Source organism: Sinocyclocheilus grahami, unplaced genomic scaffold, assembly GCF_001515645.1.
Source record: "Sinocyclocheilus grahami isolate Dianchi unplaced genomic scaffold, SAMN03320097.WGS_v1.1 scaffold785.1, whole genome shotgun sequence".
Taxonomy (NCBI): domain Eukaryota; kingdom Metazoa; phylum Chordata; class Actinopteri; order Cypriniformes; family Cyprinidae; genus Sinocyclocheilus; species Sinocyclocheilus grahami.
The window spans coordinates 501,513-517,702 of NW_015505964.1; the positions used below are offsets into that span (position 1 = coordinate 501,513).

Here is a 16,190-nt window from a genome sequence, read left to right on the forward strand (position 1 = left end):
ATATATGTAAACATACCTGGCAATAAAGCTCATTCTGATTCTGATTCTTCTTCTGATAACAGTGAGCCAATGTGAAAATAGCGAGGAAAACTCAGTTAAGGAACACCGCTGTTAAGTAGCCTACATGTTTTGTATTTTATTTTTAAGTTTGTGGTCTTGTCGTCATGCCGTCTGCAATGGAGGTGCACATTACCGCGGAAAGTAGGGGTGCAGGGTGCTGCAGCACCCCCTGGAGTGTAGCCTACAAAAAAATGGGGGTGCCGTATTAACCCTTTGAGCGGCATGGTCCCACATATGTGATTTTTATTTCCATGCCCCTGGGAGTACGGTCCCACATATGGGATTTATATGAAGATTTATATGGGATTTGTAAAGTAGGCTACTTTGTATACACTGTTTTAAAAGGCGCTATATAAATAAAGCTTAAACCAATCAGACCTCCACAACTGACCGATGAAAATACCTAGGTGAAATCTAATTGGTTCACTAATAGTGAACTGAACCTGGAATTCTTTTGACAATCAAAGATGGATCTTTAATTTATTTCCAGTTTAATAATATTTAGCAATGTTAATGAAATGGCTAGGAATTGGGTGCTTGGATGATTTGTACATAAAACCTCTGTCCAACTGGTTGGTCTCTGAGCAATTTATCTAAAAACAACATACTATAGCCTATGGCTCGAAAGACTTCATATAAAACATCAATGTTATGTCATAATATGTCAGATACCTCAACTGAATTTAAAATCATTGCAATAAATTCTCAGTTGGTATGATGACAATAATAAGTAACAACTCCTCAAATCAACATAAAATGCAAAAATAGATGTAAATGATGCAAGATATAATACAATAAATGCTCTAATAGCATGGCTGTTTAGACATTTATTGGGAGTTTATTTTTTTTTTAATCCAGTGTTTGTTTTCAGTTCTGATTTTGATAATATGTGCATAATGATAACTTTTGACAACGTTTAATTCAGGTGCGAAAATAATATCTATAGTGCATGAGCACAGAGATTTGAGAGTGCACAGGACACAGTTTGAGTGAGAGGAGAGACACGTTTTAAGTGCGCGCACTCTCTCCGGGCAAGAGCAGCATGCATCTGAGCGTGTGCGTCCGGTTTTGTGCGAGAGCAAAAGAAATCCGCGCGCGCGCATTATATTAATGTGCTCTCGACATTTGTCAATAAAATAACGCCATACTCGTCGGTTATCTCAGTCTGCACAGCAAGTTCAGTGCTGTTGGAGTTACAGGAGTAACGAATACTCCGGGATATTGGTTTATTTCGAGTCGCAGGGACTATAAGGCATGTCTGAAAGTGAGAAACTTTAGAAAATTGTGGATCAGTGCCGACTCGAGATGCGAACTGTTTTATACGATTCAGTTCGATTTGGTGAACCGGTTCGACCGGTTTAATTTGCCAATGTGTTTTATTCATATCAGATACACGTAGTGTAAGTAACTATAAAGTTCCATCTATTCTTCACCCAGTTCACCGGCCACTTATTACTTGAATTTCGGGAGAAATTGATGCATTCACGTGCTGTAAATCTGACTGACAGGACACTCTGAACTGCAGCGCGTACAAACATGGCGGCGCCCGTCTCACATGACAGATCACGATCAAGATCATTTAGAAAGGTTTTTAAACGACAAAACAAACTAATTTACACATATTTGTGAATCGGAATATCAGATTGTTCATGACATGGTATGCAAGTTTGTGAATATTTTAAGTAAAAAAGGAAAAACGAAATAAAAGCGATCCATCTGTCATACAGCGTTATTATGGCCGCGGTGTGGCACGTCACAAGCATGACGCGTCGCCATGGAAACAGTAAGGGGAAACGTTCTAAAATAACGGTCGCCTTAAAACGCACTCTGGGGGACCTCTAGAATATTTTAAACTCACAACTGAAATGGTTAAAAATAAATAAATGAACAATTTGTAAAAAAAAAAATACAAATGAATATTAATTTGTATATTCATTCAAATTCATTGAAAAAAGTAGCCTAAGCCTGACAAGAAGCAATGGTTAAACATGAGTTAAGCTGAATAAAATTGACTGTGAAAGTCGTTTCAACATTAAACTGACTTGTAATATAATATAAAATTATAAAAATAATTTGTTGCCATGATTTTTTGATTATATTATTACCTGTAACATGTCTATGCCGTTAACCAAATTAAGAATTTTCAAAAATTGAAATCGCATCATAGGACCCCTTTAATCACTTATAAATCATTGAAATGTCAACATTGTACTATTATCTCACAGTGTTAAAAATACTCCATGTGTCAGAGAAGACATCTGTCTATACCCTCACCAGTCAGCCCTTACATTGCAGTACACACTACAAAGTATTCAAAACCTGTTGCGTAAACGCATGAATAAATAATTTACAAAGCTTTCTGCATCCCCTAATCTAAAGTGTAAACTACTTATCACTTGTAAATGTGTTACACATCATTTGTAGATATTTCTTACTTGTTACAAATTATCTGTAGCTGTATAAGGCATTTACAACACTTTCTGCATCCCCTAATCTACAGTGTAAACTACTCATCAGTTGTAAATGTTTTACTCATTATTCGTAGATCTTTCAGCCCAGTGTGTACACACACACACAACCTGTAACCGGCAGGTTTGTAAAACCTTTACAACTGATGAGTATTTTACACTTTAGTTTAGGGGATGCAGAAAGTGTTGTAAATGCCTTGTATACAAATGTACTTAATACGTTTTTTTAAAAATGTATTTACATTATTGACACAAATGGCAACAACAGCTATATTAGGCTACTTTAGAGGAATAGTTCACACAAAAATGAAAATTCTGTTGTTGTTCTAAACCTGCATGAGTTTCCTTCTGCTGTATATATTTGGAACAATACTGGTAACCAAACAGTTTCTGGGCCCCCATGACTACCGTAGTATGAAAAAAAAACGAATAAATAAATAAATATAAAATAGCTACACTATTGGAGTCAATGGGGACCAGAAACCTTCTGGTTACGAACATTACATATCAAACATGTTTGATATTTACGATTTGAGTTCGAGGACGCTCTGTCTCAATGGGGTCCAGTTAAATAATTGTAATGACACTGTAATAGAGGATTTTTTTGGACAAACAAAAACGCTTGTGACAAGTATAAATATAATCAGGCCACCCCCAATCGTTCCAGGGTTTAAATCGGGCTTAAAATCGGCCTTTAAATCCTCTAGTGCATAGCCAGCCTTAATAATCAAACTAAACTAAAATCTTGTCTGCTCCATGTGCCCGGTCCACTTCCACTCCATCATCAGCATAAAATAGCCTGATAGCTGGGGATTTTACTGAATAACTCATGTTTTTCTATTTGTCTTTGAATTATTTTTCCTTTTATGAGCTCCTCTCTTATATTTTTTTATTTTATTTTTTGAATAGCTAACATTTTTACTTATCGAAGATTGTTCTTTGCGACCACTTCCAGATTGCACCAGACCGATGTGAAGTGTGGTGTTGAATGCGGACATCAGGCACAGTGATCTTCAGCCCCGCCTAGCCCTATTGGTAATTTAGCCCTGGGTATAGGGGTCCACAAACAGTGTTGGGGAAAGTTACTTTTAAAAGTAATGCATTACAATATTGCGTTACTCCATAAAAAAGTAACTAATTACGTTACTTGGTTACTTTTTATGGAAAGTAATGCGTTACTTTTGCGTTACTTGTTAAATCTGGACAAGGCTTGCTTGTTTGTTTTTAAAATAAAAAAGTTATATTTCTGGCAAATATAAAAGCCTTTTCACACCAAAAGTGAAATGAATAAGCCTCAGGCTGAAGGGAATGTAAATTAGAATACAGAAGAAGACATTTCAACACACTTCAGCAATAAAAAAAGACACACAAATGTTTGTCTAGAGTAATCTGTGCTTATTAGTACGGTTGAACTGATTCATCGAAGGTCAGAAGCAAATAGAATGTGATTAAATACATAAAGGATATTTGTTTTGTTTAACATTTAATTATTGCAGGTTTGCGTCATATTCTGAGTTGCATTATTTTTATTCATTTTGAGGAATTTGAAAAAGTAACTCAGATATTCTCTTGTAAATTAAAAAGTAATGCGTTACTTTACTAGTTACTTGAAAAAAGTAATCTGATTACTTAACTCGCGTTACTTGTAATATATTACCCCCAACACTGTCCACAAATATCTTTTTTTGGAATGCACTTCTGCATCACCTTAATGAGACGATCAAGGAGGCGCCTTCGTTGCACATTTTGTACACTGATTGACCCCCAATTGTCTTTTACATTAAATATAATCTATATTTGTGTATGTAATGTAATATGTATTTTTAATGTCTATTGTGTCTATGAATCTGAAACATTTGAATGGACTGATAAAGGTAGCTGTAAAGTATTTTTGTTGGAAGTATAATGTTGTTTTGACCATAATAATGTACCAAATCTAACTCGCATAAATATTACAGTAGTATAGAAAAATACTATGCATACATTTATCGGTGAAGTCGAACCCTGTGATGCCAAACAAGTTCCCTGTGCAAAGGATCATGGGGGCCTGAAGTGTCCATCAGTTGAACCCTTCGAAATCCTTCATTCCGAAGGTCCCTTTGAAGTGGCCAGTTTTGAGCACTTCGGTTTGGAACAACCCGTCAATATGGTGGCCATGATTGTTTTCACTTTGAAGTGCCCTTCAGAGGGCGATATATCCCATTTGGAACGCAGAAAAAATGTGTTTGAAAATAAAATACACACGAACAATGAAGAATCTCAATATATGATTTTCCTAAATTTTGAGTGTATTACACGTAGAATGGTAAAAACATGCCAGACCAGACATTGGTATGCTGCAAGCAATATGGCTAATAAACAAAATTGATAATGGGTGTGTTAGATTTAGTGTGCAAATAATCAAGCATTGATAATAATCAGTCATATTCCCTGCTAACACACGATGTAACAGTTACGTAATGTATACTTCTTGGTAATTTCATGAATTACTAATTGACAACGTAACAACGACGTCGCATGTCCGTAATTTCATTACCATCAAATTACCAACTCACAACGTCGTCAGATACGTCCTCGTTACGTTGTAAGATTACCATCATTCATTCATTACTATCATTTACACGTTCTTTCTATGCTCTTATTACCAAAAATTACTATTTGAAATGTGTAATAATTAGACAAGATTTAAATTTCCCTTAAGATAATGTGTTTCTTTTCATCAAGTCAGAGCATGGATATATAGTGACGTGATGACACCGTGTGCAACCGTATAATGTCGACACGAAAGGAAAATTTATTTTTCTGAGTCAAGAAACTTTTTTATTTCATAACGAGTTATGAAGATAACGTTGAAATAATGACACGGACCTGGCTACACCATCTCATCCACCGCAAATACTGAATCAGGACAGCGCGTTTGTCTGAGGCACATTTTTACTTCAACTGTGTCGAGAAGGGTCTGGCTGCAGCCTCGCACTTGCACTCTCAGACTTGCATTCTCAAGCTTGCACTCTCAGACACTTGCACTTCTGCTAGCGACGTCACTTGCAGTCTTTTTTTATTTTATTTTGTTCTATTTATTTATTCTTTTTGTTTGAATCTCTCAACATTTTACAACAGTAGCCAGGTGGTGAAGACCAGACAAAATAAACTAAATTGCGAAGTCACTTGCAATCGCCACTTGCACGCTCCGATACCTGCGACGTCACTTGCAATCAACACAAATCGTGCGTGTTGCCAATGGAGACAAGATGCTGTGGTGGTGATTAAACAATTAAAACTAATTTAGTATCGTAACCTACAGGGTCCTGCATGCCATCTGTAGGAGAAAAAGACAAGACCTCCAAATCCGTGGCCACAGAACAGCAGAATATGAACGCAATGCACAAAGTCTCTCGTTAAGCGTTTTCCTCCTGTAGAAAAACAAACACCTAACATGGCTTAATGTATTAAGATGCTATTATAAGATGATATATAAATATCAAATTAAATATATAGTTTATTAATGTAATGAATATATTTTCCTCCCACACTGCAAAATGTGGCATAATGTGGCATAATGGACTAAGATGATAAAGACCAAACTCAATGCTCTTCATTATTAAAATATTGCCTACATAACTAATATACAGGAAAGCAGGTGAGGCCAGAATAAGCGCAACATGCACAGTTTAGCGTTAAGTGTTTTCCCATATAGAATAAACTGTCTACAGCTCTTTTATATCATTGTCTTTGTCCATTAAGCTACATTACGTGTTTTATTTATAATGATTTTCTATGGGAGGAAAATGTTTAACGTGCAATTTAATGCATTGCATTCTGGGCGCGTCTGCTTGCATGCACAGAGTCAATCCTTTTAAAATCACTTAATGCATTTCATAATGCATGTTCATATTTGCTGTTCTGTATATACTTTGAGTCAACAACAAGACATATAGGCTACTGAATTGTCTTTGTCATCCATTATTATGCCACATTAAGCGTTTTGCTGTATAGGAGGACAAGTGAAAGTTTGCGCATTGTTTTCATGGCCATCTGCTTGCCTTGTAGTAAATTAAATAATAACTATATATCGAATTTGATCTTTTAATTGCACTTAATGTATCTTAATACATTAAGCCATATTAAGTGTTTATGTTTTTCTACAGGAGGAAAATGCTTAATGAGAGACTTTGATATCGAATTTGATCTTTTAATTGCACTTAATGTATCTTAATACATTAAGCCATATTAAGTGTTTATGTTTTTCTACAGGAGGAAAATGCTTAATGAGAGAATTTGTGCATTGCGTTCATATTCTGCTGTTCTGTAGCCACGGATTTGCGGGTCTTATCTTTTTCTTGCAGGACCCTGTTATTGTACTAAATACTTATACTTGTATAGTACTTTCATTAGTTTTAATAAGTATTGCTTTTTATTTCTCCTCTTTCCTATTACTTGTTTCGCCTCTGTTTCAATTTCTATAACCATTTCTTACTATGTGTCAGTAAGTTGTTGTTTTTTTAGCACGTGTGTTTGGCAGTGTTATTTTTTAGGATTACTGATAAACTACTGTCATTTAATTTGTATTAGTTATTTATTTTAATTTTAGTTACATTATGTCTGAATTTATTCTGTCTGTATAGCTCTTTTATTAAGTTTTTAGTTTTATTTAATTTGAGTTAATTTAATACTTCAAACTAAATGGAAATGAAATAATATATATATTGAATTTATAAATGTTTTTCTTTTTCTTTTAAATGTTAAGTTTTGAAATTTTTGTTGTATGCATTTGTCATTTTTATTTAATCTCTTTATTTTTAAAATGTGTATAGGTAGTATTTATAAAGTTTTATCTTTTAGTTTTGGATCTGATTTAGTTGTTTTAATACTACAATTGATTGCTTCTGTTGTTCTCATTTGCGAGGCTGTAGCCAGACCCTTTTGACAGTGTTCTGAGTTGAGTCTTACAATTTATAACAAATAAATAGGTCCATAAAATTGTTTGGGGAAAAAAAAACTCTGGACAGATGCTAAAACCCCCTTTTTTATTGTTGTTGTTATGTACTGTATAGTACTTTGGCCGTTGAGAGTTACCATGGCAACCGGGAACACACAAGCTGCTGGAGAGGACACGCCTGACATTTCTCTCTGTTTCTCGTCAGTTATATCAAAAAAGTTCAACAACTTTGTCAAATTGGTTAAGTAACATTACCCACAGTCTACTTTTACTTTTTGTTCATATTTATACCTCTGTGATTATGGTATCTTTCCTTAATTATCTGAAATGTCTGTTAGCAAATGTTATGCTAGCATAGCATATCTGTTTATAATGATGCTGAGCACGGAATGTCCTGAATGCTTTCATATTTCGCTGTATTTCCTATGTTTTTATTCATAATTTGGGTGTATTTTATTTTTCAAATGTGTGTTTTTGAAGATAAATGAACTGAATTAATTTTGTGTCTGTATTCATAATTCACAGCTGTTGAAACAGCATTTAAATTAGTTTGGGCAAATGTCCACCCCTAGAAAATAAATAATTATAAAAATTACCAACTGATTATCAGCACACAACTATTGATCAACAACGTTGCCACAACATCGCAGTTACTACCTGGCAACGTCACAAAATTACGTTGTGACGACGAAACTGGAAATTTCGCTTTTCTGGTTGCCACGACGCAACTAGTTACATAGCCACATCGTAACTTTGGTCACCAGATTACATTGCAGTTACGTAACAGTCACAAAGTTTGTTGGGTCGTGGAATGTCTGAGCAGTATGATATGATTTTCCAACAAACGACAACAAACTCTTCTGAATGAAGCCAACCATTTATTCTGCCGATCTAACTCCTTTGGGATCAAATAAAATTGTAGTTCGGGGTTTCTCTGACAACTGTTATACAGCTAACAGCACAACATATCCCGAGCATATTGTAATCTTGTTAGGAACCTTCCGGGTGTGTTTCATTGATCTACTGGTAGTTGTGGCTGCTGTGACCATAGACTGAAACAGGTCGCGCAGTGTGACTTGGACACAAACATGGCGGCGATAATGCACTGTGACGTCACATGGTCCAAATGAATAGAATACCCAAGATGTGTCACACATATAGGTTTGAATGGGGAAAAATGCAATGCTCAATATGGCCGCTCTATCGAAGGAAGCCCCACCTTCTGAGTAAAATAGCCAATCACTAATCATTAGGGGTGTGACGAGATCTTGTGGCACGAGATCTTGCGAGATCCGATGTGTCCGATGGATCTCACAAGAACGTGACGATGGATCTCGCGAGAACATGACGATATCCTCGTGCTATTGGCATATGTCAGACCTCTCAGACATATTTGCATTACACTGGATCGTTCACCAGTAGTATGTAAGATATTTTATGTTCACCTGCGAATACAATATGCTTAATGTTACCTGCGGTTAACAGGACACTCCAGTGTTTAGCTAATCACCTATCTGAACGATCGGGCTAGTGCTGCTTCCTCAAGAAAGCTTATCATTATCACGTGTTTTAAGCCTTGTCAGTTTAAACATTAAAGTGTTATCACGTGCTGTGATAGACCGTTTCTGTGCGCACGCATGCAAAAAGCTGCAACTCAGACATCATATGTGAGAGACACGTCATTTTGGTATTTGTGAATCTTATGTATATTCATCATCTGCTTTAAGTACCTGGCACTGGCAGTATTTTCACAAACTTGTAACTTACATGCTTAGAGCAGAACCATGCATCATTCATTTATATTTCTACGTGGCTCCCTGCAATACAACTCTGATTTTGCATTATTGACACACTATTTTCCTAATTAATGCTGTACAGTTGCTTTGACACAATCTGTATTTTTAAAAGCGCTATATAAATAAAGGTGACTTGACTTGACTTCAGTCGCGCCATCTAGTGGTCTGTTATTGATACAACCACAACTGCAAGTTATGTTGAGGTCATTAAAATGTCATATTAATATTTTGCGTTCAATTATTTACTTATCAGACAAGTGGCCACATGATAAGCGGGAAAATTACACAGTGTAGTCTTTATCACCCTGCAGAGTTTTTTTTTGCAAAATAATCTGCTGACTGTACACTATCCCTCAGCCTTGCCACGCCCCCCAGTTTGGGAACCACTGCTTTATCCTTTTAAACGGATACATTAAAATCGTGCTTATTATATATTTTTCTATTAAAGTTTAAACATGTTGTTTATTACTGCATAACATTAATTAAAATGGATGTTTAATTTCATAAAGTACAAGCTGATTTCAAAATGCACCTACATTTATTGCATTTTGTGTTTTTCAGTTGAATAAAAGACTATTTTCCCTATATATTTCATCATTGAGGATTTATTTTAAAAAGTCTAAAAATCTCGTCTCCTCTCGTGGGATAAATGTCTCGTCACACCCCTACTAATCAATAAAGTCATCGTGGCTCTGCAGCTGCCGTTAGAATCCCGGTCAGCGTTCTGAGACTCACATTTAGGACTGCACATGTGGATTGGCTGGTCTAGCCTGAAAAATACGCTTTTTTAATGCTATTGGATCATAAGAAACAACATTTATGAGACAGTTGTTGTCAGATTTCATTGGTGATTTCAAATCTGAAATTTAATCGTAAACTTGGTGAACAGTTTTGGAGATTTTGATGTTTCCCCATTCATAGAAAATAGGAGCTGCATTTGCATGCCCGAGAGGTGTTTCAAAAATGGCCGCCGAGTGAAATGACTTGTCTTAAAGGGACTTTGGTGGTTGTGTTGTTTCAGTTTTTTTCTGCCTCAGGATCTGACTTGTGCTAGTACATATACAGCTCTATCACAGTGTTTGCCATCTCGAGTAGCAGACACTAAACATGCTGTAAAGGAGGCGTTGATACGGTGTGAAGTTAGCCACAGCAATGGGCATTTACTTCAGTTTCTGCAAGAGGTAATGCCCCTTTGAATTTAAATGTTTTACACAGAGAGTGAAAATGAGAAAAAAAAATGATTTTTTTCTTTTTGTGCTAATATTGGACCATTTTTGGTACAAAAAACTTTGCAAACTTTATAAATGAATGTCAAGAAATGTCTTAATCTGAAACTGCATTTCATGACCACTTTAAAAGCGCAAAAGTCATGACTGATCTTTTTTATCTTTATAGGAGACAGAAAGTAAAACAATCTGAAAAGGACATACATGCAAAATGAGAGTCTCTGTGATCTTGTAGCGGTCTGGCATGTGAGTGACCATGTCGATCATGTTGTCTTCTGAGGTCCGCACCAGTGTGGGGCCAAACACCAAGGCCAGATTTCTAGGCTCCATCTGGAGAGCAAGGAGAGTCAGCTTTTGTCAAAGAAATTACTCCTGAATGTATGGTTTCCTTAACTTCATGCACTTTTATGTCTCAGGGATTGATTTTTATTAAAAACAAACAAATTTCACCTTCCTTCCCTTTTAATTATATGAAGATGACATTAAAAAGATCCTGAAGCATTTAACATGATTTAATTTATATTCAATTACCTTATGTATAGATCTTATTGCTTTACTCTATTATTTTGCTTATATTGTTAATATTTAGTTTATTTAGTAATATTATTCTTTCAATATGTTCAGTCTGTCGATGGTGTCAGTAAGGAACATGCTTGGGATAATGAATGATAAATGAAGAAAAATAAAACTTGAGGTAAATTTTACACTGTAGTTTTGTCAGATTTTGCAGTGTAAAAATACAGTATATTTCAATGTGTGTATTTAGGAAACATAAAAATGTGAGCTGTAAAATTAGCATAAGAAAAATATGTCACTTCCACCATCATTTTCACCTCAGAACATTATTAAACATTTTTATTTTCAGCTGTGCTGGAAGTGACATGGTGGAGGAAATTTTTCATGACTTTCATAGAATAATGCCAAAAATGACAGAATTTTCCTATGTGCACACTACCATTCAAAACTTTGGGGTCAGTAAGTATTTTTTTTTACATCAATCAAAAGTTGCAGTAACGACATTAATAATAGTGTTACAAAATATTTATATTTCATATAAATGCTGTTCTTTTGAACTTTTCATATAAATGTATCACAGCTTCTATAAATGTATTAAGCAACACAACTGTTTCCCACAGTGATAAACTTTTTTTTTATTTTTTATTATTATTATATTTTTTTACATATATAGAGCATATTAGAATGATTTCTGAAGGATTATAAGAAACTAAAGACTGGAGTAATGGCTACTGAAAATTAATGTTTGCCATCACAGGAATAATTTCCATTTTAAGATACATTCAAATAGAAAATAGTTATTTTAAATTGTAATAATATTCCACTATGATACTGCTTGTACTGTATTTTTGATCAAATAAACACAGCCTTGGTGAGCAAAAGAGACTTCTTTCAAAAACATTAAAAACATTGTACCAACCTCAACATTTTGAACAGTGGTGTATATGTACTGCTGGACGTAAGTCTATTAAGTCTATCTTAAGTCTACAGCACTAAAAGTGCCCACAGTTGAAGAAACACTCATTTATTGTGATTGGCAAAATATGTCTAGTACAGCCGGAACCTTATTCTTCTCTGAATGGTCTGCAACTGTTTTCAGGTGACCAGTTAAAAACTTCAGTGTGTGGTAGTAGTGATCTGGCAGGTCACGTATCTAAAAGAGCAACATAGACAGCACAACATTTTGATAAGCAACTGCAAATATAAATTAGCTGAAATTGAATGAATAAACTGATGGTACATACAAGTTTCTTTATGGTCTTCAAGCGGTCCCCTGCATCCTCTAAACGGTTAGCGTCAATGAAGTCATTATATTTATCTACAAGTAGAGTGCAGCAGTGAGCTTTGTTTGAAAATGGATGGAACATACACTCATTCTGACACCCATGCAAAGGCTTTGTGTGAATGAATTTAAGAGGAAGTTGAGCTGCATATACCATCTGTAAAAAGGGGCTCTGGGAGTTTCCTGAAGAAGGACTTCAGAAGACTGCTGATGACATTCGGGTCTTGCCATTTCTGTAAACAAACAATGTCATTACTGTTCTGATTTATACCTGCAGATTTGCTATCTGTCTTTGTCACGCTCCCTCTTCACCTCCTCAGTAGTGTCTATATCCATGCCCTTGTTCAGCTGGTCCTGAAGGGAAGACACGATGGCACTGTTCCCTGGCACTCTGTAGATGCCAGTATATTCCAAACCCATCTCCTCCACCAGACGACAACAAGTCTCTACAATCTGTGGGACAAACTAAACACAAAAGCACATGATAATAGATAACTATATTCTTTCCTTTATTTTATTTTATTTTTATTTTATTTTATTTTATTTTTTGTCTCAATAGCACTTTATTTAATAGTTCCCAATACCTTACCTTTACCTTTTATATTTTATTTGTTTTATTTTGAAGCATAATGTATAGAAAATTCTTGGGCAGACAAAAGGGAAATGAGATTAGGACACATGCATGCCAGACTCAAACCTAAATCACCTAAATAAGCAAAAAAAAAAAAAGAAATAAGCTGAGACTTAAAGTATGCTTAAACAATGATACAGTTAATAAAAACTAGCACTGGTTCACAAAGCTTACTGACCTTATTATTGGCAGCAGACGGGCAGTCCTCCAGCCTTACCCCAAAAGATTTTGGACCAGTTTTCTTTCTCTTTCTCAATATGTTAATGCCCCATGAAGCCTTAGTACTCTCATCTGTTAGTTGGAGAAAGAGAAGATACACAGATCTGAAAGATGCAAATGCAAAGCAGAGAGTGGATAAAGGGGCGGGGTTATAGTGTCTAAGCCTGTTTGTCATGGTTCCGAGAGTTCACCTTTCCCTGGGGATCGGTTCACTCCTGACATGTTTTCAGCTTTAGAGTGGAGGAAAGGTGGCATCATCCGATGGATACTTGGAAAAGTGTCTGGCTTGTTGCCTGTTGGACTGCAAAATGGAAGAGATAAGACTACAACACTCACCATTCCATAAAGTAGGCAAGAGATATCACCTCTGTTTCCTATAGTCATTCAGCTTCTTATTGGTGAGAGCGTGTTTGGAGAAGCCCAGTTCCTATTCAAAAGCAATAAAGATGAGGTGTCAAATACTTTTGTTTGAATTTAAAGTACATTCCTATCTACTTTCATAGCATTTTTTACAGTCATAATTCTACAGTTTATTTAAATTAAATTAAGCTTCTTTCTTTAAATTAAGCTGTGACTTCACAGTGAACAGCAGCAGAAAATGACTATGTAGATCAAAAAGTTAAACACACACTGACATGTGGCCAAGTATGATGACCCACACTTGGAATTAGTGCTCTGAATTTATCCCATTCAAAGTGCACACACACAGCAGTGAACACACACACACCGTGAACACACACCCGGAGCAGTGGGCAGCCATTTATGCTGCGGCGACCGGGGAGCAGTTGGGGGTTCGGTGCCTTGCTCAAGGGCACCTCAGTCATGGTATTGAAGGTGGGAGAGAGCACTGTCATTCCCCCCCCCCCCCTACAATCCCTGCCAGTACAAGACTCGAACCAGCAACCTTTGGGTTACAAGTCCGACTCTCTAACCATTAGGCCACGACTTCCCCAATCTGTGTCTGCATTACAGTCCTAGTATGTACTGTGGCATGAATAAATCATGTGGTTGCATTTTCAACTTTTTTTATTATGCTGCTTTTTGTTACTATTAGCGGCTTGTTTTCTAATAATTATTTGTTTACGAAATAGCTTTTTTCCCCTCAACAAACCTCATTGTCAGTCTTGCTGTTCTCTCTGATGACTCTGATCCAGTCCAGCATGTCATCCCTGTCCTCCGCCTGAAGCAGGTACTCACATAAGTCCTGCGTCGTCAGCCTCAAGGTGTGTTTACGCTTTGTCTCGCTGTATGCAATGTCAATCAAGCAGCTTCGAATGCTGATTGGCTGCTTGTCCTCTCCTTGTCCATTACCGTGAACTCCTGCCCCAGCAGCGTGAAGTACTGCCTCCCGCTTATCCTTGTAGTGGTAAAGTGAATGGGAGCGCAGCACAGAGAAGACTCGTTTCCAAGGCTGCATGCCTCCGCCCACTTTCTGGATACGATACATAAACACAGAGGTCTCAGGATAGCCCACAGAAGTGCGGTCTGAAAAGTAATTACATGTGTAATTATACAAATTCATGAACTACTGTCAGACCTTTCCCTTATTAGTGAGAATCTGTTTATAGTGCAGCCAGCCTTCTTTCCTAATGTCAGTCAGAGTGATGTTCCCCAGTTCAAAGGTTGAGCGAGCTTTCTCTGCTGCTCGAAGATTCTCTAGAGACTGAAAAAAAAACATCACTATCGAACAGACTCTTAATCAATGAAGATTTATTGTAATTGAGGTTGGTTGGACAGAAAGAAGTACTTACGCCATCTGCGAAAAAGCTTTTGACACGTTTTGGTAGTCTCCTGAAGAAAAAAAAAAGGAGAGTAAAATGAATACCTTTATGCAGGAATGGGGCAAAATATCCTAGAACTGAATTATACCCAAATTAATCTCAATCAAATCTAAATTGTTGCATTAAAACACTTTACAAAACTTAATTCAGTAATTTGCATTTCAAATAATGTAACTTTAGTTACAAATAATGTAACTACACTTTAAAAATAAAAGTGCTTCAAAAGGTTCTTCAAGCGATGCCATAGAAGAACCATTTTTGGTTCCACAAAGAACCATTCAGTCAAAGGTTATTTAAAGAACCATCTCTTTCTTACCTTTTTGTAATCTTCAGATGTTAAAGGTTCTGTATGGAACCATTTAGACAAAAAGGCATCGTGAAGCACCTTTATTTTTAAGAGTGTAGTAGAAATTGAGAATGTGCCCACAAACACATGCAGCACTAAAATAACATCACATCAAACAGCATATTATGTGCAGTGGTTGCCACAAAGAAGTTGTGATACTTTCCACTGTCCTGTGACACCTGTAACACTCACAAGAAAACACAGCCCTCCTCCCTGAAGGTGTTCAGACCCTCGTCACATGACTTGGACCGCTCTGTGGTAATGGCCAGCAAGTAAGAGGAACGACGGCTGTTTTTGAGATTACCTGTTACAAAAATATAGTGTAGTAAAGGAGAGAAGACGATGAAAGAAGGCATTGCACAAAAAAGAGAAAGAGAAGGGAATGATATTGTATATATAAATGATAGAATGAATACTAGGGCTGAACTATTTTTATAATTAATCCATAAATTATTTTCATAATATATTAATTAAAACTAATGAAATGCCACCACCAAAACCGGTAACACTTTATAATAACTGCACGCTAGGGATTAGTTAAGCATTAGTAAACAATTCATTCATAATTTATAAAGCATTATCCCTACATTAATAAACATTAGTAAGCAGTTTATAAGTACAGTTATAAATGTATTATTCTTGATTTATAAGCATATATATAATGTGTTTAATAATTATAGTTTCGTACTTTAATAATGATCAATTTATCATTTCTAAATTAAGTATTACATTATTTATAAACCCGTGATTTAGGAGTTGACAGTGGTTCATAAGATCATTTAGAATGTGTAAGTAAATGATTAATAAACTATTTAAATGTACATTTATATATCTTATTATTTAGACATATAGTAATAGTGTTAACAAATGCTTTATTAACAGGTATTCCTACTATAATTCATGATTAATTCAGGTAGTTATAAAAC

At 35.8% G+C, this 16,190-nt stretch overlaps 1 protein-coding gene across 1 annotated transcript in view; it reads right to left on the reverse strand.

The window, feature by feature from the left end:
* The window catches only part of arhgap23b (Rho GTPase activating protein 23b), a 69,564-nt gene extending 53,944 nt beyond the window's left edge, over window positions 1-15,620 (reverse strand). The window contains exons 1-12 of the mRNA XM_016246108.1: window positions 15,457-15,620; window positions 14,889-14,928; window positions 14,675-14,800; window positions 14,249-14,569; window positions 13,503-13,564; window positions 13,329-13,438; window positions 13,097-13,209; window positions 12,600-12,752; window positions 12,442-12,520; window positions 12,250-12,323; window positions 12,069-12,158; window positions 10,694-10,819 (exon numbers count right to left, since the gene is read on the reverse strand). Of these exons, the coding sequence (XP_016101594.1) occupies window positions 10,694-10,819; window positions 12,069-12,158; window positions 12,250-12,323; window positions 12,442-12,520; window positions 12,600-12,752; window positions 13,097-13,209; window positions 13,329-13,438; window positions 13,503-13,564; window positions 14,249-14,569; window positions 14,675-14,800; window positions 14,889-14,928; window positions 15,457-15,620 (1,458 nt within the window). The remainder of the gene's footprint in view (window positions 1-10,693; window positions 10,820-12,068; window positions 12,159-12,249; window positions 12,324-12,441; window positions 12,521-12,599; window positions 12,753-13,096; window positions 13,210-13,328; window positions 13,439-13,502; window positions 13,565-14,248; window positions 14,570-14,674; window positions 14,801-14,888; window positions 14,929-15,456) is intronic.
* Between the last annotated feature and the right edge of the window lie 570 nt (window positions 15,621-16,190).